The sequence below is a fragment of the Salminus brasiliensis genome, chromosome 5 (assembly GCF_030463535.1).
Source record: "Salminus brasiliensis chromosome 5, fSalBra1.hap2, whole genome shotgun sequence".
Classification (NCBI taxonomy): Eukaryota; Metazoa; Chordata; class Actinopteri; order Characiformes; family Bryconidae; genus Salminus; species Salminus brasiliensis.
The window spans coordinates 30,777,440-30,799,428 of record NC_132882.1 but is presented as its reverse complement, the minus strand read 5'-3'; the positions used below and the strand labels follow the sequence as shown (position 1 = coordinate 30,799,428).

At 40.9% G+C, this 21,989-nt stretch overlaps 1 protein-coding gene and 1 non-coding gene across 3 annotated transcripts in view; both read right to left on the bottom strand.

Annotated features, from left to right (window-relative positions):
* Nucleotides 1–52: 52 nt before the first annotated feature.
* Nucleotides 53–21,989, bottom strand: part of nlrc3 (NLR family, CARD domain containing 3) — a 25,023-nt gene continuing 3,086 nt past the window's right edge. Inside the window, exons 2-19 of one of the 2 annotated variants that reach the window (XM_072680144.1) lie at nt 19,674–19,869; nt 19,295–19,555; nt 16,310–18,098; nt 15,111–15,197; nt 14,421–14,504; nt 12,945–13,028; nt 10,188–10,271; nt 9,941–10,024; nt 8,578–8,661; nt 8,390–8,473; nt 8,033–8,116; nt 6,420–6,503; nt 5,102–5,185; nt 3,083–3,166; nt 2,697–2,780; nt 1,781–1,864; nt 1,615–1,698; nt 53–1,120 (exon numbers count right to left, since the gene is read on the bottom strand). In XM_072680144.1, coding sequence (XP_072536245.1) covers nt 1,030–1,120; nt 1,615–1,698; nt 1,781–1,864; nt 2,697–2,780; nt 3,083–3,166; nt 5,102–5,185; nt 6,420–6,503; nt 8,033–8,116; nt 8,390–8,473; nt 8,578–8,661; nt 9,941–10,024; nt 10,188–10,271; nt 12,945–13,028; nt 14,421–14,504; nt 15,111–15,197; nt 16,310–18,098; nt 19,295–19,555; nt 19,674–19,767 — 3,414 coding nt within the window. In that variant the 5' untranslated portion in view covers nt 19,768–19,869 and the 3' untranslated portion in view covers nt 53–1,029. The remainder of the gene's footprint in view (nt 1,121–1,614; nt 1,699–1,780; nt 1,865–2,696; nt 2,781–3,082; nt 3,167–5,101; nt 5,186–6,419; nt 6,504–8,032; nt 8,117–8,389; nt 8,474–8,577; nt 8,662–9,940; nt 10,025–10,187; nt 10,272–12,944; nt 13,029–14,420; nt 14,505–15,110; nt 15,198–16,309; nt 18,099–19,294; nt 19,556–19,673; nt 19,870–21,989) is intronic. The other variant, XM_072680145.1, reaches the window with a different exon arrangement.
* Nucleotides 20,407–20,589, bottom strand: LOC140556668 (U2 spliceosomal RNA). Its single transcript, XR_011979749.1, has one exon. It is a non-coding gene; the product is annotated as a U2 spliceosomal RNA (small nuclear RNA).

Below are 21,989 nucleotides of genomic sequence, written 5' to 3'. Positions count from 1 at the left end.
CACTGCGTTTCACTTTTTTTTATTTTAAAAAATATGAAAACGTTAATAAAAAAATATATAATACAAATATTATTATACAGTAAGAAATTGAACCCAAATGATAAACTGACAAATTAATAAATAATCTAAATGAGATATACAGTGCCCATAATGTTATGCGTGCATTTCAGTTTCCCCATGTTGAAATTACACCCTCCCGCTCATTTTAGGACAACATAATGTTTGGGACGTTTGGCTTCTGCTGTGTTCCATTGCTGCATTAGTGCAGGGATAAGATACCATGGCTTGCTTCTAAGCTTCCAATCACCTTTGGAGTCTGTAGATGCCATTGTTCAACATGTGTGTCTTTGTCAGAGATATTCATAAACAGAAATACAGAGGCTACAACTAAACAGACTGGCCAAATTCCAGTTTAAAAAGTACTTAAAAGAGCCTGCAGAATTCTGGAGGTAGGTATGTGGAGCAGGTGTCATGGCTTGGGCACGTATATCTGCCACAGGGACTGGTGTACTTATCTCCATTGATGTTCCTGCTGAAGGCAGTAACACTATGATTTCTGAGGTGTATAGGAAACATCCTGTATGCACAAGTTCCAGTAAATGCCTGCAAACTCATCTTACAGCAAGATAATGGTCCCAAACATACTGCAAAGTCTGAAAAGAAGATCCCAAGGGAACAAAGCCCTGAAGCGAGCAAGATCTGAAGATCGGCACCTGGTGATGTTTGTGGATTGCAGACTTCCAGCAGTCATTACTAAACATGGCCACGTTACTACACCTGTCATTGCTGTGTCCCAAACATTATGGTGCCCTGAAATAAAGGGGGGGAGGGTAGTGGTGTAAAAAGTGTTGTAATTTTAACATGGTGGACCTGAAATGTATGCAGATGCCCTTAAATTACAGTCTGAAATGCGTACTTTAATCACATCTGATTGGTTTGGTTGTAAATTGGACTGTGGAGCAGAGGGACATGTCAAGGAACAATGTGTCTTTGTCCCAAACATCACGGAAGGCGCTGTAATTGGGTGCGTTATATGTCCACAACACATTCCATTGCATTTGTTCTTATGGCGTCCGAAACAACCTTTGCCCCTGACTCGCCAATTCCATTGCCCTGGAGACTGAGAAAGAAGAGCCATGAATACATATGTCCACAAACATACATTTCTAGTTTCTAGTTCATAAACACCCACACTTCTATGGACTTGGGGACACACAGACTGTATGGCAGGAAATCCACTGGGCTGTAGAGCCATCTAATTCTGACACTCTTCTAAGCCAGGGCTGCCCACAGTGTGGCACGTTTGTTTGGTGACCCTACAAAGTGACCCTAAGCCCATTCCCACACCTAGTGACTGTATAGCGGCATGCAAAAGTTTAGGCACCTCTGGTCAAAATTTTCTGTCAATCACTAAGCAAGTAAAATATGACCTGATATCCAATGTACAGTGTAATGCTAAGCCCTTGGCCCACCACAAACAGTGCTCTTTGGCCCTGGAGGCAAAAGCTGCGTTCCCGCAATGCTTCTGGTCGAAGGACATTGTGGCACAGCTTGGAATCTTTGCCAGGAGCTCTTTTGTCTTTAGCAATGTCATCAAAAATGTTAGACACTTACTTAATGTACGTGAGTTGGTGGTTTCCTCGTAGTGCAGTGGCAATGAAGATGGCTCCATCCATCTCTAAAGAGTTCTCCTGAAGGCTATACGGACAGAAGACGTGTCTCATAATCGCTGATATTGATACACTACACACACAGGCTCATGAAGCAGTGCATTACTTACTTTAAACTTCTCAAACTCCTATTGGTTTTCAGAGCGCTGGAGAGAGCCTTGGCCCCACCCATTCCAATGGAGTTGCCACGAAGACTGAGCACATGTGAGAACAAACAGCATTTGATTTAAAGGGGGGTCAAATTAAACAGCCACATACAATGTGACTGATAGATACCGAGCAACCATAACATTAACACCACTGACAGAAGTGAAAAGCACTTCATAAGAATCTGAGCCACTTTGAAGAGCCAAAATGTGATGGCTAGACGTGATGGGTCAGAACATCTCCAAAATATCAGGCAGGTCTTGTGAGGGTTATATGGTATGCATTAGTCAGCCTCAGGGTCATGGGCATTTATGGTCCATGGAGGCCCCACTTAAAGGTCCTGCTAAGGTCTTGTGGAGTCCATACCTTGAATGGTCAGATATGATGTGTAGGCTACTCAATATTAATGTTACGGCTGATCTGCGTACACTCACTGGCCCTGTCTTGTAGATCCACCTTGCTAGACTGTAGCCCATCTTTTGATGCACAATTAATGTAAGCCACCCATTAACTATGGTCAGTTTTTGACCACTGCAGCTGCTCTTGGCTGGATAGTTCTGGTTGGTCGACTACTTTTAACCTAGCTTTAATATATAACCACTTATTTTAGAGCAGTTTAACTGCTGATACATCATCTCTACAACACACTACAATGCTTCTGCCAGGTCAGTGTCACTGCTGTGTGGAGAATGCTCCACCACCCACGTAATACCTTCTCAACAGTGGTCCTGCGGCCAGAAACTGACCAGTAATGAATGGTCACAACAGATGGTCTGTAACTGTCCTCCAACTGGGGGTTTTAATAAAGTGGGCGTGTAGTGTATAAAAAGAACCTCAATGACAGGGAGGGGAGAGGAAATACAAGAGACAATGACTCACTCCAGTGTGTGAAGAGTTTGATTGACCATTAGAGCTTCAGCCAACGCCACAGCTCCGGCCTGGCCTGCAGACACACCTTGAAGACTACACACACAAAGATTTTGGGGATGTTTATATGTCAATAAATGTCAATATTATGGATGTTGTAGGTGTAATGTATTTGCACAAGCATGTTTGCGATCACATAATCAATCATTTTCGAGTTCCATCAAACCTGAATGAGCAAAAACACAGGAAGCTCATGTCTCTGTCCATGACCTGACCTATTTACTGACAATGCTACTTTCCAGTAGACCACATACTGCACCCACAGCTGTCTGCATGCATGAGCGTGTGTGTGTGTGTTTGTGTGTGTGTGTGTGTGTGTGTGTGTGTTTCTCACTCACTAGAGCACTGCGAGAGCAGAGTTGGTCTTTAGAGCGCCAGCCAATGAGACAACACCTTCATCACCCAGAGCATTTTCCTGCAAACTAAACACACACATATACATGAACACAAGCTACAGTACTGTGTCATTCTTAGGCAGTCATACGTTCTGTTAAAAACTATTCATCCCAGTAAATGTGTTTCTGCCAGTAAAACACTACATAGCCTAGAAAAACAAATACTGATAAATGCATGGACATCCATTGAGGCCTCACCTCTCCACCTATAAGACTTAAAAGTCCTGCCAAGTCGTAGTCAGAATGTGTTGACTGTCAGTAAAGGTACGGATGTATTGGTCTGAAGAATACAGTTTGAGGACCACAGGGTTGTATTTCTTCTTGTTAACATTTGTTTGAACAAATATACAGTTGTTTACATAGCTTACTCAGCTAGCAGAGAGTGTTATAAGAACGCTTAGCAATGTTTTTAAAAGGTTCAAGGAAGGCTGCCCTGTGCAGAATGTTATTAGAACGTTCCTTACACAATGTTCCATGTTCGACAAATACTAACATTATGGAAATATCTGTGGTAGCTTTCTCAAAACTACAAATATAATAAATAAAATATACTGATGCATACGGCCCCACTAAAAGACATGGTGTATGTAAAACATTTATTAAATATTATCTATTAGGTGAACACCAGATACCAGATACAGATATCTGAGCTAAACTCCTCTTGGATCCAGGGCCTGACATTTGGCATGCATCCTCCATCGAGTATCTGGTGCTCACCTAATAGTATCTGGTGCATAAATAATATTTAATAAATGTGTTATAAAACATTTTCCAAACTTTAGAATTGGAGTATTTATTCAAACATAGAATTCATTATTTTCTGAATTTACACTGATGACAAAAAAGTGTATTATTTTAAAAGTGTATTTATTTTCATTTTTACATATATTTTTATATATTTATGTATATTTTATTTATTTAAGTACTGCTGTCTGGGTAAAACTGGGTCCTTGGGTACCACAATTTCGTTCCACCCCATGTACCACATGTGATGCGAATGACAATAAAGTCTCCTTGAATCCTTGAATCCTTAAACGAGGAACTTGCATTACTTTTTGAAAACACGCCTACCAAGTGTGAAAAGCCTGTATTCAAAAAACGTTCTAGGAACGTCCAGCTAATCTGAAAGATTGAACTTTCTAAGAACCAAAAGATGTAACATTTGGAATGTTCACATAAGGTTTCTTCTAACCAAACATGTGTTTTGATGTGTGTTTGGGGTCACTGTCCTGTTAGAACACCCAATTGTGTCGAAGGCTCAACCTTGTCTTCCTCCTTCATTATTGAAACAACTTTGTGTAATGTACCAGTTTCACAGGCAGCAAAACAGGCAGGTGATGCTATCACCACCGTGCTTAACAGTTGGCACAGTGTTCTTGGGGTTGCTGTGTTTAGCTGTAGTCTATCATGATCACTAACAGGAAGTTAAGAGAGCTTAGCAAGACATTATGAAACTTTCTACACCACTGATATAATAATTTAATTTAAGTGAGTGTATGTGCATTTCTGACCCTGTAAATTTAACCCTGTATAGACAACCTCAAAAATCAAGCTTTTTTAAAATATTATTATTATTATTATAATTATTCTGCCCCAGAAAAAGTACAGCTCAAAGACATCACTAAAAGCCCATGTCACCATCACATCCATGTCCATGATGAGTGTATGAAGTGTAAAATTCTCACCATAACTGTATGCTTACTGCTCTGGGTTTCCCAACAGCATCTTAGCACTTATGATGATCCTTATATGGTGGCGCAAGCATCACACTAAAGACTGTAGCAGTTGGATATAGCAGTTGGATACTCTATACAGATGGATATTAACTAAGCACTAAGATGCTTATGTGACACTGGACCCAGGTAAATGTACATTTCTTTAGGTAAGGAGTCATGATCTAGCAGTGTAATGCAGGTAGAGAGAATCATGTAGCATAGAAGAGATAGAAGTATAGGGACTCACTCCAAGAGCTGGATGCTTGTGTTGCTGTGGAGGGATTGAGCTAGAGCTTTAGCGGCACCACCCTTCATAAAGTTCCACTGGAGGCTAACACACACACAAGCACACACATACATTAGAATGACACATGCAGAACATGCAAAAAGAAAGTGAATCTTGGTCACAGTGCATCTACAGACAGATACGCAATGCGGGCTGAACTAAATGACTTTAGTGGAAAGTATGTTTTGCCCTACTAAAATAATTCCCAAGATTCCCCCTGTTCTCCAAACATAACTACTCAGTTTACAATACTTCTTTCCACAATGCATGATGCTTGTAGTTGAATTTCATAGTTGCGCAGGTGTTGCTGCACAGTAGAATAGTGCACCACATCTCTAAAAGTCTACCTGGTTTCTGGACCTCCACTGTTTTTGTGAACTGCTGTTTCTTCGACACATCAAGGAAACGGCTACCTGAGAACAACTTGATATCTTCTTATAGTCTTCTCTTTCTTTGTGGGCATCAATTTTACAAACTCAACTTCTGGCCACTGACTGTTGGAACTATGTCTGAGGACTGAGTATTTATGACGCTATACAATTTGCATCACATGGCCTTTCCTGTTTGTTAAGGAATGGGCTGTGTTTAGTCTGCGCCACACAGCATTTTTTAACAAAACCTTATTTAACATTTTAGCTGGGTCACCCTGGTGCTTCCTTGCAAACTGCAGACTTGCTCTTGGCTTCTATCTTGCCAGTCTCTACTTATTGCTTATTGTATGCAGAGCTCGTGTTACCATATTGTTGACTGGTAACCACTGACCAAGAATCCGGTCTTAGCCATTGAACTCTGTAGCTCCTCAAAGGTGATTGGTGGTCTATTTGTGGCTTTCCTCGTAAGTCCCCTTTTTATTTTTACGTGACGGCCTTGTCTAGACAGTGCAAATATTTGCTAATATTTATATATATTTATCTGCTCACTTATGACTTTCCTTAGAATCTCTTTGGCCTTCACAGCTTCCCTTCAGATTCACACTCTGATTATTAATAAATGAATTAAGGGGATCTTTTATTAAGGAAGGTAGACTTTCTCAGTAATTGTAAGCCAACTGCGTCCTCATTAAGGTCATTTCTTACACAGCACAGGGGTTACATGGCATATTTTAAATGAGTAATTCTTTGTTGCAAACTATTTCTTTATGTCAAAACACCAAGACCACTTAAAATGAATTCATTTTGAAGGTCAGACAGCACAGAATATTAAAGTGTCATTCTGAATCTAGAGGAATCGGATTACTTCTAATGAGGTTGAATATTTTCCAAGTTAATGAATGACTTACTGTAAGGATCTGAGTGCTCTGTTGGCTTTTACTGCCTCAGCGATGGCAGTCACTCCTTCGTCATGGAGAAGATTAGCAGTGAGGCTAACACACACACACACACACACACACACACACACACACACACACACACACACACACACACACACACATCATACATAGCCGATTAAACATCCTGCAGAACTGACCACAACATCCCCCACAAAGTAAATAACATATACACACACACGCACATATATCTATATCTCATCGCTGTCCAATCTTGAAGCTCTATTTTCTTTACATTGTGTCTCTAAATTTCATGATGACTGGACCAGTAGAAATGCTCCAAAGTGACTTGGAATCAAATATTTTTTTACATTGACTTCCAGAGAAGATTTTTGTTGTCTTATTGTGGGGGTGATTTTGTATATATACAGTTCCATTTGACAGTACAGAGGAAACAGAAGAACAGAAGGCAAGGCCAATTGTTTTGATTTTGCTAGACACTGAAGACAACTGGGTTTGAGATCAGCAGATAATTATGAGATATAATTCAGGATTTTAGCTTTTATTTCCTAATATTTACATCTAAACATGTTCAAAACAGTGAAGACACTGTTGTTTTTGGCTTTTCCTTCACAGCTCTCTCTCTCTTATGGTCATCATCTACCATTGTTTTTCTTGGCCAACTGTTGTAATGGCTCTGATCAATTTTCCCTCTTTCCTCTGCTTTAAAATTGCTTGCTTTTTCTATTGACAACTCTCTGATCATCTTTAACAACAAATGCTGTGAAAACCATGGCTCAAACTAAGAGAAGACATTCATGGCTAATAACAGTTAGTAGTTATTTTTCTCAAAAGACCCATTCAGGAGGCGGATACCGAATGCGACCAGCCGGTTGACTTGCCCAGACAGGGTAAGTCTACACATGAAACAACAAGTATTACAGAACAGTCACTGTAATACAATAGAACTAAAACCAAACAAAACCACTGACAAATGTGCCCATCCCATCAATACTAACCTCATATCCATACATAAACACATCTGCCAGAGTAAAATGAAATGTTTTGAATGACCTACATATCTAGATAGCTGTAGATATAGAACTTCTTCAGTGAGGCTCAGCTATGGCAGAAATAATGAAGACCACTAGCTTATATCTTATTATGTAAGGAGCAAATTGCTAATATATATATATCTTTTACCTTCAGATATATCTGAAGGTAAAACACCTACAATTCAATCTAGCAAGGACATTTACCCTAACTGGGCAAGTCAACTGAGTGGTCACACATGCTTTTTGGGGCAACATAGATGCAAGTTTTTGCCCTTTAACAAAAATATAATTGTTTGGGGATGAAATGTTATTATTTTTATTACAACTTTCTGAGCAGTTTATGGTAAATTTCTAAAGTGCAGTGTTATGACCATACCTTTTTTTAATCAGCTTTCAGAAAGTTATTATTCTTTTACATTATTCTTTTATTCTTTTCTTGGCCACCCAGTGGACATGATCAATACTCAATTCAATGAGGGGAATAAGGTCAAACAGCTGGAGAGCTGAAGGTTTTGCAGAGTTTTTATTACAGCAGTTTTGTTGCAGCACAGAGAGAAAAAAAGTACTTACTCAAGTTCTCTGAGTGTGTTGTTCTCTTGTAAGGCTCGGGCAATGGCCTTGGCACCTTCAACGCCTATAGAGTTCTCCCTTAGGCTGTACACACACACACACACACACACACACACACATCAAATGTCATGCTTTTCTATGAACCCCTCACAATACTTATGGTATTGGTAAAGTGTTACTACAAACTGCTGTTACCAAAGAATAGAAATAGAAATAGCCCCACCAGTTTGTACAGAAGTCTCTGTAGTTACTGAATAATACACCTTAGTGTGTAATAAGCCTTGCAGTGTTAAGGGGTTAAAGTGGGCCCACAGAGTGCACACACATATATACACACACACATGCACACAAACTCACTTCAGAGTGGTCAGGCCTTTGTTGCAGCGCAGGGCCTTGGTAAGGGCCTCCATGCCCCTGTCACTGACTGAGTTACTCTGGAGACTGACGGAGACAAAAACTAAGAGTTTACAACTGCTACCTTTTTCATAGTTTAGCAATAAGTGTACTGTCCTGTGTGTGTGTGTGTGTGTGTGTGTGTGTGTTACCTGAGAGTGCTGAGTGTATGGTTGACCACAAGAGCTTGTGCCAGGGCTACTGTGCCAAGGTCGCCCAAGTGGTTACTCGATACACTAAAAAAAAACAACGTCATATTACAGACAGACGTAAGTGAGGACCCACACCTTTACACATACATACCCAGTTAAAAGGCTCATATTGTGCTTGCTTTTTTAAAAATTGTAGTATGTACATTATCCATTGTCCTGCTCCACATACATCCACCTATACAGCCTACAGGTTAGTCCTGGACTTTTCCAGGAGCCTGGACTTCTTACAACATAGAGCATAACACAGCGCAGCCAATCAGACCAGAGGTCAGTAACAAAATGGCCTTTTTAATTCTAAGGGATTAGAAAAAGATGGAAAATGGTTTTTAGAATATAATCCCATAAAAATATCATTTGTGGCCCTCAGGGGACAACATAAAATATCAGAAAAATTATGGATATGGTCCTTTTAAAGTATTTAATGTGTACACATATGTCACCCATATGTCATTATGATATTGCATTCAGTAAATCGGTGAATGACAACAGATTTGAGTGAATTCTGTTGTGTATTTCAGTGCATTTCTATAGAAATATTGGCTTTATTTTGGAGCTCAGTGTTTTGTGAGGCAGTGTATAGGTCAGGCTACTGGAGCAAACCGCTGACAGCTGGCTGGGTCCGAACACTTTTCTTCAATTTGACCTGATCTGCTAGCCATGTGGATCCGTACGTAAGGCGATACATCATCATATCAAGCAAAAACCTCATGTCTCCAAAATTATCACTTTATAGAAGATGAAAAACAGCCTCTTAACTTTCAATGGAAATTGAAAGTTGAATGCCAGATTCAAATGAGGACAAAAATTTATGAATTTTGGAGGTCTGGAGAAATCTCCCTGCAGATTTCTTTGAATTTGCCTTTTCTTTTTATGCAACAATGACAGTGATGATATCTACTAAAGCCTTGAGATACAGAGCAGGCAGAATGAAGAACATGGAGTGAGATTAAAGTAGAGATACAAATTGTGGGACATATGCAGTAAACAAAACAAACAAACAAACAAATATGAGTAGTGTGTGTCTTATTCAGACCTGTTCAGGATAGATTATGTGCTGATTCTATTTATTGTCTTCATATTAATTTACATTAATTGAGGTAGGTACATTTACACATAGACACAGAGGCAAATGTACCTATACTAACTAAATGTATTATACTATGTGTCAGAAGTGGGTTATGCTAGTGGGATGCAGGTCCACCCCCGCCCCCTCCACACATGCATGCATGCGTGCTTGCAAAAATGCAGACACACACACACACACACACACACACACACACACACACACACACACACTTCCTACTTGAAGTCTTGTAGAATCTGGTTCTTTTTTAGGGACTCTGCAATTCTCTTAATTCCGTCTGGGCCAATGCTGTTTTTTTGAACACTACAATCCAAAAAACACAAACACACACACACATATGAATACACAATCTGATATGGTAATAATAAACATTTTGGATAATTTGAGCCTTACATTTTAAATATGGAAAGCCCCCCCCCCCCCTCCCCCCCCCCCCCCACACACACACATCCACATACAGACTTACTTTAGTGATATGAGTTTCCGGTTGGACTGCAGCACCTCGGCCAGAGCTCGAGCCCCCTCATCCTCAATATGGTTACTCTGGAGACTACACACACACACACACACACACACACACATGTATACACACACTTCAGCTTTGCACACAAATCCATATTTTGGTTCTTGTCATTAAATCTACATCAAAGGCACTGTACAAACACCTTTATTTATATTTGTCATTTATATTTATTTAAAATACATTCAGCACAGCATGGTTGGATGCCTTCCTTTTCACATTCTATGGGTTCATAGTTTTAATAATGGCTGAATTGAGATTAAAACTAATTAAAAATGTAATACTCATTCATTTTCCCATTCCTCTTCACAGTAAAACTTGCAGTGCGCTAGGACGGCCTGACCTGGCCATGTTGGCAGTTGTTTGACGTGTAAATAATTTAGCGAGCAGCAGAACGTCTGATTTCTAAGTGTCTTAAAATCCTCTAAAATCTCACCCCAGTCTTATCTGCCTTTTTGGATCTCACCATGGTATTACCACTCACTTTACCAATTATTGTAATGTTTAAATAAGACAAGCTCTAAAGTTCTAATCCTCTGAATCACCTGATTTTCTTTTTAAATATTTTAAGTAGTAATAAATGTGGGCAAATGCTTAGATCATTTCATGTCTTCAATATATATATATATATATATATTGTAATAATGGTGAAGAAACAAACATATATTGAATCATCTTACTTTTTTCATTAATAATTAAAAATAAAAAATAAATATAAATGTACAAAAATCTAAATCATTTTGGCACACCATAACAACTCTATACACTTATACAGTGTGTGCAGAATTATTAGGCAAGTTGTATTTGAGAGGATTCTTTTTATTATTGAACAACAACTATGATCTCAATCAACCCAAAAGACTCATAAATATCAAAGCTTAATATTTTTGGAAGTTGGAGTGGGCTTTTTTTAGATTTGTCTATCTTAGGAGGATATCTGTTTGTGCAGGTAACTATTACTGTGCAGAATTATTAGGCAACTTAATAAAAAACAAATATATACCCATCTCACTTGTTTATTTTCACCAGGTAAACCAATATAACACAAAATTTAGAAATAAACATTTCTGACATTCAAAAACAAAACCAAAAACAAATCAGTGACCAATATAGCCACCTTTCTTTACGATGACACTCAAAAGCCTTCCATCCATACATTCTGTCAGTTGCTTGATCTGTTTACGATCAACATTGCGTGCAGCAGACACCACAGCCTCCCAGACACTGTTCAGAGAGGTGTACTGTTTTCCCTCCCTGTAGATCTCACATTTTATGAGGGACCACAGGTTCTCTATGGGGTTCAGATCAGGTGAACAAGGGGGCCATGTCATCATTTGTTCTTCTTTTAGACCCTTACTGGCCAGCCACGCTGTGGAGTATTTGGATGCATGTGATGGAGCATTGTCCTGCATGAAAATCATGTTTTTCTTGAACTATGCCGACTTCTTTCTGTACCACTGCTTGAAGAAGGTGTCTTCCAGAAACTGGCAGTAGGTCTGGGAGTTGAGCTTCACTCCATCCTCAACCCGAAAAGGTCCCACAAGTTCATCTTTGATGATACCAGCCCATACCAGTACCCCACCTCCACCTTGCTGGCGTCCGAGTCGGAGCGGAGCTCTCTGCCCTTTACTGATCCAGCCTCGGGCCCATCCATCTGGCCCATCAAGAGTCACTCGCATTTCATCAGTCCATAAAACCTTTAAAAAATCAGTCTTACGATATCTTCTTGGCCCAGTTTTGACGTTTTATCTTAGGTTTCTTGTTCAAAGGTGGTCGTTTTTCAGCCTTCCTTACCTTGGCCATGTCCCTGAGTATCGCACACCTTGTGCTTTTTGATACTCCAGTAACGTTGCAGCTCTGAAATATGGCAAAACTGGTGGCAAATGGCATCTTGGCAGCTTCACGCTTGATTTTCCTCAATTCATGGGCAGTTATTTTGCGCCTTTTTTTTTCAACACGTTTCTTGCGACCCTGTTGGCTATTTGCCATGAAGCGCTTGATTGTTCAATGATCACGCTTCAAAAGTTTGGCAATTTTAAGACTGCTGCATCCCTCTGCAAGACATCTCACAATTTTTGACCTTTCAGAGTCCGTCAAATCTCTCTTCTGACCCATTTTGCCAAAGGAAAGGAAGTTGCCTAATAACTAAGCACACCTTATATAGGGTGTTGATGTCATTAGACCACACCCCTTCTCATTACAGAGATGCACATCACCTGATTTACTTGATTGGTAGTTGGCTTTCAAGCCTATAGAGCTTGGAGTAGGACAACATGTATAAAAAGGATGATGTGATCAAAATACTAATTTGCCTAATAATTCTGCACACAGTGTATATAATATTATATGATAATAATAATACATGACATTTTCAGACAGATATAACAGAACACTTTGAGTTACTTTCTGGACATAAATAACTTACTATGATACCTTGAGGATGACACGTGTTCAAATGCTGCCTTCAAGTCAGGTTGTAAATATTGTGAAAAACTTGTATCTCCATTTTTGCTTGTTTTTTATTTGGTTGTTTTTGTTTTGTTTTGTTTTGTTTTTTCATTAATTTAAACATCTCTAATGAACGGACCTGTAGAAATGCTCCAAAACAGCATCCTTCTCCTGTAAAGTCATTTTGGAGATACAAGGTTTTTGCATGACAGCAACAAAATGAATGCTCTGTGATAATGTCCAGTGGAAACTTACTTGATTGACACAATGATCTGGTTCATTCTCAGGGCCTCAGCCAGTATCTTCGCTCCTTTGGTGCCGATGTTGTTGCCATGGAGACTATTATCAAAAAGCCAAAAGGTCTACATTTAAAGCCTTAAAATAAATTTATTAACGTTAAACTACAGCATCGTGCAAAGGTCCATGAACATCCCTCAGATATTCTCATTTTCAGTCAAAACAACCATTAAGTGCAAGTTATACTTTTTTTGCAGGAGAGGAGATAAGACACTTGCATAGGGAACAGGAATGTCAAGGAAAACTAGATAAAAAAAACATGAGACAAGAAAAATAGAAAAAAAAACTTCTAAATAAAACTGAAGCTTCTGTTGTTCACAGCAGAATGATCAGGCCACCCCAGAGTCCAGACTTCAACATCATTGTGTTTGGGATCACATGGATGGTAAAGAGATTCAATAATAAATCATATCATATAGGCTGGTGTAAACATGATAAACTACACAACAAAACACATGTTTGAGTGTTTTACTAATTTTTTCACGTTTGCCAACAAAACAAGACATTAATAAATTATTAATTCTATACTTCCATTACTTATTAATAATAATCTCAGTGACCTGCCTTGAGATTTGATCACCACTTTTGAAACATGAGGCACCCTGAATATTATTTCATTATTTTTTTATATTTAATTTCATAAGTTCTCAAAGTTTTGAAGTTCCATAAGGATCTTTAGGTCTGTTCATCATGGAGGGCATCGTTAATTCTTTTAATCTTCCTAATATGCATATTTGTACAGAATTAAAAACATTGATACCAAACTTCAAAGCCAACATGTTCATGTTCAGGCTCACATGAGTGGGATGTGGGCTACACTCATAAAAACAAAGGTGCTAAAATGGCTCTTAGAGTTATGACATAGAAAAACCACTTGTGGTTCCATAAAGAACCATGTTTGTCATGAGTGTGAAGAACCTTTATAGGTCCCCCAAATTGTTTTCTTGATGCAAAGATTCTTTATTAATTTAACGGTCACATCTTTCATTACAAAAGTGGTTCTTCTATGGCATCGCTCAAGGAACCTTTTGTAGTGAAGGAACTCTTTTACAGTGTAGGTGGGTTCCAGGTGGACATGGGCTCTAAATGGGTTTGTACATGTGTTCTTACTGGGACCCATTGGGCTTCCCAAATGAATCCTATCGTTACAGCCAAACCTAATTTCACATAGGACCCATCTAGGCCCCATTGGCATAATACAACCCAGACAGGGCCCATTCTTAACCTCCTCCTGGACCCATCACGGACCTTGGAGGGCATCCATATGTGGGGCCAACATTAAACCCAAGGACAAAACTACCGGTTGCCATTTGGGTTAACCATGTTGGCCCCATATAGGCATGTTAGCTGGGTTTTGAACTCTCCCTCTCTCTCTCTCTCTCTCTCTCTCTCTCACACACACACACACACACAAAATACACTGTATAGACTTACTCCAGTGCGGTAAGCGTGCGATTGACCAAAAGGGCTCGGCTCAGTGGTTTGATCCCCTTGCTGCTAATGGAGCTATCTGCCAAACTGGACAGAGTGAGAGACAGCGTGAGAGACAGAGAGAGAAAGTGAGTGACCGAATTATTAGCAGTCAGTCAGCAAAAAACACAGACCAGGGAAACCCCTCCCCAACCCAGAAGCACATACTCATCCACCAAGCTATGTTTGAACAGTGCCTCTTACATTTACATGAACATTGGTCAAATACAGTTGCTCTGATGTTCATTTGTCCTGTACCAGTGTTTTAAATGTGTGTTTTTTTTTAAACACCAGATACTGCACCACTGTGTAAGTGAGGGAGTGGGTTGAGGAGCAGCGAAGAACGTGTGGGAGGATGTTCCTTTAGATCATTTTAGGAAAACATTCTGAAAACTTGACAAAGCGACGTGAGGCGATCATCCAAACCAAAGGAGGAACCTACAAAGTACCAACATACTCTTGGTTGTGTATGATTCCTGGATGAGCCTGTGGTCCTTACAAAAAGCAACCTTTGCAGAAGCAATTGCTTTTGACTGCCAGTGTTTGTATATGGTGGATGTGCTTCTCATTGGAAACGTCGAGACACAGCAATGGGACAGACCTGTGTACAGTAATAGGACAGTAGAGAAGACGTGAATGAGAAAGTGTGTATACCTTAAGGACTGAATGTGGCAGTCTTTGGCACTCAGTAAGCTCCCCAGAAGCTCCATTGCATCGTCCTTAAATTCATTATTTTCCATCCTGAAACACACTTTTCATGTTACTGTGGTTACATTAACATTGCACCCGAGTACAAACTGTGCAGCACATGAAATAGGCACAATGCACCGAGAGCCTAGTGTGAAAAAGGTTGAATTCACCCATGACTTAACCCCAGCCCAGAGTGTTCTCATGGCAGTGCAAGTGTGAAAATGTGAATGGCAGGCTTCCGCACTTGTAGTGCTTTCATGCGTAAATGTCAGATATTTCTGTAAACCGCTATTGAGTATGGGCTGCCTGTTTGTCTCACTGGTGTATCTACAGCTCCCTCTATAATGTTTGAGACCAAGGCACATTCACCATGTTAAAATTACAACACTTCTTACACCGCCCCCCTCAATTCAGGCCCCCATTAAGTTTTACACATAGCAATGCCGGGTATGGCAAGAACAATGTTTTTTTTTTTCTTTTGAAAAACACCTGTATTGCCTTAGCAAAAGTATGTTTGGGATCATTATCTTGATGTAAGACTAAGCACAGCCCGATAAGTTTGGAGGCATTTACTGGAACTTGAGCAGATAAGATGTTCCTATACACCTCAGAATGCATTGTGTCACTGCTTTCAGCAGGTATATCATCAATAAAGATTAGTACAGTATGCTTTGGATTGTGGGGAGTCCACACTTTACTCTTTCCCCCACTGTGATAATCTGGCCATTCTCTTTAGTTGTTCATATTTCACATTGTGGCCTCTGTACTTCTGTTAATAAAGCCATTTCTCATTTGTCAGACAGACGATTGGGGAGGATTCTTCTGCCATCTGTCTTCCTTGGCCTACCAGTCCCTTTTTGATTAATGAGCTCACCAGTGCATTCTTTTTTCTGATTTATATTATTCTTATTGATAGTTTGCTAATCTCAAGGTTTGACTGATGTCTTTAATGGTTTTTTACGGCATCTACAGACTCCAAAAGTGATTGAAAGCAGAAGTGAAAAGTGATAGAAGTGAAACTGGTACATTTACATTATCTTCTGGAATGTCTGCTTTAATCACATCTGATTGGTTTTAATTGTGAACATTTTGAAGGACATATCAAGGAGAAATGTGTCTTTGTCCCAAACATTATGGAGGGCACTGGTTGGTGTGAGCATTACCGTAACTTGCTGCAGTACAGAAGCTGTGGGAGGAGTCTTTTAAGGGAGGCGGAGTCTAAGCAGTTTGAGAAATGCGTCTCTTCGGCACAGGCGTCCGACACCTGCAGCAGGTATGCCAGCACTGCACACACGCCGCCCTTCAGCTTCCCCCGCAGCCTACAGCCAAGCAGATCCTCCTCAACAGACCGCAGCCACTCACCCTGCTGGAGCTCAGCCAGACAGGCCACTGTGGCAACACTGCGCATGCTAACCGGCTCACCCCCTGAACCTGCTACCGTGTTCTGGAGCAGGGTCGTGGCCATGGTGCGCTGGGTCACCTGCTCCTCCCGGCCCACGCCTACAGCCCCACCCAGCAGTGCTCCTGTCGCTGAAGACAACATTCCAGAGAGGAAGCGCATGAATAGGTCCAGGTTACCATTGGTGGCTGTGCTGCTTTTCTGCAGGGCAGCACGGTAATGGCTGGGGAAGCCTATGCGGGGCCACGAGACCCCGCTTTCAGAGAACAGATCAAACATCGCCCGCCGAGAGGACGTGTAATAAAAAAGCGCACCGAGAAACTCCTGCACTGAGGTATGCACAAAGCGCCATGAGATGCATTCTGATGACCAGCTCTGCTCACGCTGGAGGACACGGTGCCCCAAAGTCCCTAAAGGTGGCGGCACGTCGACGCTGTAAGTCCGTAACTCGGCCTCGCTAAACGTGTGACGCCGCCTTAGGAGGTTGTAGAAGGCCAGGCGGCCCAGAGTAGTTAGTGACTTCCGGATGTTTCCAGTGGAAGAGTCTGTGGAAGAAAGATGTGGCCAACAATAGTGAGCGTATATCTCTGTCAGGGTCCGTGGAAGAGGCACATCCTCTGACGCTGACCCTACGAGGCGGGACAGTGTCGGTGTGACGATGCGGCAGATGCCAGGTACAGAGCACAGGATGAGCAAAGGTTTCTGCGAGCTCAGGTGATCCCACACCTGGTGCGAGGTGTCCTCTGGTGCATGTCCATCACGAGCATGTGGTGTGGACGGTCGAGAAGGCGTGTGAGAGTTTTCCTGTGGCGTTTTGAGGCCGTTTGTGAGGTAATCCTGGATGTGTGTGGGCGATAAAGGTGGGACTTCCGTCACACGGTCCACCAGTCCTGCGGGTACTTTTGATCCCACACCTGGCCTTGACAGAAGCCAGAGCATGACCCCTGGTAACAGATTGCCCCTGACAATGTTGGTGATGAGGTCCGACACTGGAAGCTCTCGGCGAGGGTCGGAGGTTGCTGGCGCCTCTGAGAAGTCCAGTGGGGCACGGAATTCCTCCAACCCATCAAAGACCAGCAGCACTTTACACACACCACTGTTCAGAATCATATCCATGTTATCGTACGGCATGACCATCCGAAGCATTCGCTCAACAGACAGCCGATCCAAACTGCTCAGTTCCCAGCATGCAACAGGAATCACCAAGCTCAGATCTGGGTATATCTTGCCTGCGTTCCACAGATGGACAAACTGGCGAACCAGGCGGCTCTTCCCGCTGCCAGCCACACCCACTGTCAGCATCACACGAGGGGCGGTGCTAACCCTCGTTAGGGGAGCGAGCAGCCTGTCCAGTCCCAGTGGGCGGCCATGCAAAGGTCCCATTCCCCTGTTGACAGATACTTGAACAAGATCGTGCTCTCTCTGCTGCAGGTCAGATACACCCTCTACCAGTAACAGGGTGGGGTCAGGGCTGGCGGCTTTGAGGGTGAAGCTTTCACCGCCATCTTTGAGTCTCTGGAGGAGAGCGTCTTTGTGCTGTTGAACAACAGAATCTAAAAAGACAGGGACAAAGGAAAAAAGGACAGTTAAAAAAAGCAAGTACACAATCATACGCATCAGTTCTTATGTCTTGGTAATGATGTCCACCGTAATTTCACAGGTTTTGCATAGTTTATTAATCTCTAGAACTCAATTTGTTGCATTATTGTTGTATTAGGGTTATTGGGTGCTTCAATATCTTGAATTTGGGGTCTATTGACACTAGTTTTAAATATTCTGAGTACACACTTTTGTAAGCCGCTAATACATAAAAGCATCTGCTTAATGCCATAAATGCAAATGTAACTGCAAATGTTTGTGATTAGCTAATCACATCAATTGTGCATCATGCAGTCTGCATGCTGAAATATCATATACTTCATTTTGCTGCTGTCCACTGAAAAACATGTATCTCCATTTTTGTCCATTTTTAGTTTTCTCCATGGTTTGAACCCTTTAGCAGCTCTTTTTTTACATTGACTTCCATTCAAAAATGTTTTCTCCTTTTCCTGTAAAGTCACCATTTTGGAGATGCACATTTTTCACTGGACAGTGACAATATACTTGCCTCAAATGGTTGTTTTTAGTTGTTCAAGTAAAATTCCAAATTTCTTTTTCTTATTTAAATTTTCTAATTTTTCATTTTCACATTTTTTTCACAGCCTCCCTACTGACCATTTTCTAGATCATTTCTGATAAAATAAACATTTAGACATTTTTGGGTTGGGGTAGATCACAGTTATTCAATTCAAGGCAATAATATCAGTGAAACTTCACCTTATTACAAGAAAAAAGTTGTAAAGATTAAACAGCAGAATTGGCAGCCAATCATTGCAAAGCACAGTAGTGCAGAAGCATAAAAAATACATGTAAAAATGTATTAAAATGCTCAAATATTTGTAACAATTTACAGTGTGTTTAAAATGTCACATAATAAATGACACACTCATAATTTTCTTTTCCATTTTAAATTAAATATATTTACTTTATTGCATTTTTACTTTATTGCATTATTGCATTGTATTACAAGTACTTACCATGATTTAACCAGCAAGAACGTTCAATCTAAAAAACGTAGTCTATTTTGTCCATTACATTGGCCTCATAGTTGCAGTGGACATGAAAAGGAGTAAACCGTTTTCACTTTCCCACTTCAGTCCTGCTTCAAACAGGCTTGGCGTTTGAAGAATTCCCAGGTCCGCTCACTTACCATGCAGAGTGATGAGGCTGTACTCATCAGGGTGAGAATTCTGCAGGTACGTCTGGAGGACAGAGCCCTGTGGATCGCTGAGGCGCAGAAACTCCACCAACGTGTGCACTTTATCCTCCAAAGACCCCCTGCCCTGAACAGCACTCGCACCCTCTGCGCTCAGCTGCTCCGACTTCCTCATGTGGTTGACCACGTCCACCAACACAGAGGCCGTGACAAAACGCTGCAACGATTTCTGGTGCCTGTGCAGCCAACCAGCATCTGATATAGACACACATAGAATTGCAAGGTCATCGTGTCAGTTTCGTAATTTGACTGAGACCATTTATTACAACAGGGAGAATTAGGATTATATGTGTGTATAGGTGTGTGTGGTTACCTTCCATCTTCTTTCGACTGTCTGATTTTGGAGAGGTGGATTTGAGATCCATATAGCAGTCCTCCTGCCAAGGAATCTGTAAGTTCCTCTCCATCCCAGAGAGATGTATGGACTGTATGGTCTGTGTGTTTGTGAGTGTATGTTTACAAGTTGCTACTTGTTCATTAAGATGTAGCTGTTCTGGTCCATGTCTCTGCTGGAAAGAGAGCAGTTACAGTGATGTTAATGATATTAATTAATAAACACACTGCTGACCTGTTATTAGCTTTTAGAAATAGCAGATCAGTGTTAATGGGTGTGTTGTATGTCACAGTATGCTTTTCTGAGCATGCAAGATGGCTTAAAGCAACAGTCCTTAAAATGTTTGCATTTCAATTGAAAGCTGTAGTCTTTCTGAGTGAGGAGGGGCGAAACTACCATAAGAATGGTATCTGTGTGATGCGCGACCATCCCTGCAAAACCTTATATATGTTCATTCAAAAAAACAGAGTGGTCTGGTAGGTTTTCGTGGGAGTTTCCCGGCCAAGTAACATCTTTACGTACATGCAGGCAGCAGAACGGCAAACTTAGTCTCTCCTGTGAGGATGGCTTATTAAGGGTTAGGTGCCTTGTTCAATGTTGAGAGAGGAGAAAGCATGGTTTCTTGAGGTAGACCTTCCCCTTACCCCCACTTTCTGTTGGTCCAGGGGATAAAACCGAAAACCTTCTAGTCCAAAGTCACCTTTTCTAACCTTAAGGCTGTCCACAGCTGTCCCCTACTGCAATACCAGGTCGATGCATGGAACAGAAGGAGCAAGCTCCTCGTCCAACTCCCTGTTCAAAAAGTCTGTTTAATATATGGTCTTCATATAGAAGACACATGAGATATTAAACTGATAAAAAAACAGACACAATACTTGATCTTCATGACAAACACACTTAATTCAACTCAACCCTGAACTGGTAGGATGCTTTAGCATGGAAAATCATCAAACTATGCTGGACACTGGCCCCTTCATGACCAGTCCTGTATCATTAGGGCTTCTAACAAAGTGACCAGTGAGTATAAAGTGATGTCAGAGATGCTGTTTGAGTGCTGTACCTTCTACCAAGCTTTTAAAGTGAACTGGTGACTTTGGACTAGAAGGTTGTCGGTTTGATCCCCTGGACCAACAGGAAGGGCTGGGCAATATGACCATATTTTATCATATTGTGATAAATTGTATCGTGATACACATTATGCCTTTCTAAGCATATGGAAGATAATGTTAGTGCTAAATAAACACTGATCAGCTGTAGGTTTTATTACCAACAGTGTAATTACACTGGTTTAATTAGATGAAGAGCAGCAGATGTTGAATAAAACTCACTCACTATTCAGTACGGTAGAGTATCTGAATAGTAGTTTTTAATAATCTGTCGCTACTGATGTTTTTAGTCTGTGATAAATATCATGTATCGTGAAAATGTCTTTAAATATTGGAATATAGTATTTGTACCATATTCCCCAGACCTATTTCCAGTGCAATTTTATTCTTGTGTTTTATGTTCATTCTGTTACCTTCTTTCCTCTCCTTATCTCTATACTGTTGGCCCATTACTCACACCTTTGAACAATGACTAAGAACGTCCACTGTTACTCAGTACTCTCTTGAAACTTGAAGGTAACAAACTTGAGGGTAACAAATACTGGGTTAACAGGATGTAAAACACAGATAACTGCTCTGTTAATCTACTAGAACTGTATGAATTTAGTCTGTGTTAATGGTTTCAGGCAGCCTGGTGACTTACTTTTTAAGTGTGGTGTATATAACACAGGACGTAACCCACAGACAGTTGTTCAGTTAGGCTACTGTTACTGTATACATTCAGTTGGTGGCAAAAACAAATTATTTTATTTGATGCAAGCAAATTCTTGTGTCCGTATAGTGGAACGCTGATGTAAAATCTTAAAGATGACAGCTTTCAGAGGCCTCTTCTATCCTTTACAACTGAAATCTTCCATCAGAATACAGCACACCAGAAAACTGTCCAGAATCTGTGACTGTGCCTCTCTGCACTTTTTACCCTGACAACACATCACTGCTCTCAGACAACCACACACACACACACGCACACACACACACACACACACACACACACACACACACACACACACACACACAGCTTTAAGGCCAGAGGAAATTAACAAGCGTCTAAGAGCTAGACACAAGACCTTGCAAACCTCACAACCCACATGCTTCAGCAAACACTCAGTTTCTATGGTAACGACATGCGATATTTGAAAACACACACGCACACACCCCAGTTAGGTACTTAAAAAAAAAAAAAAATAAA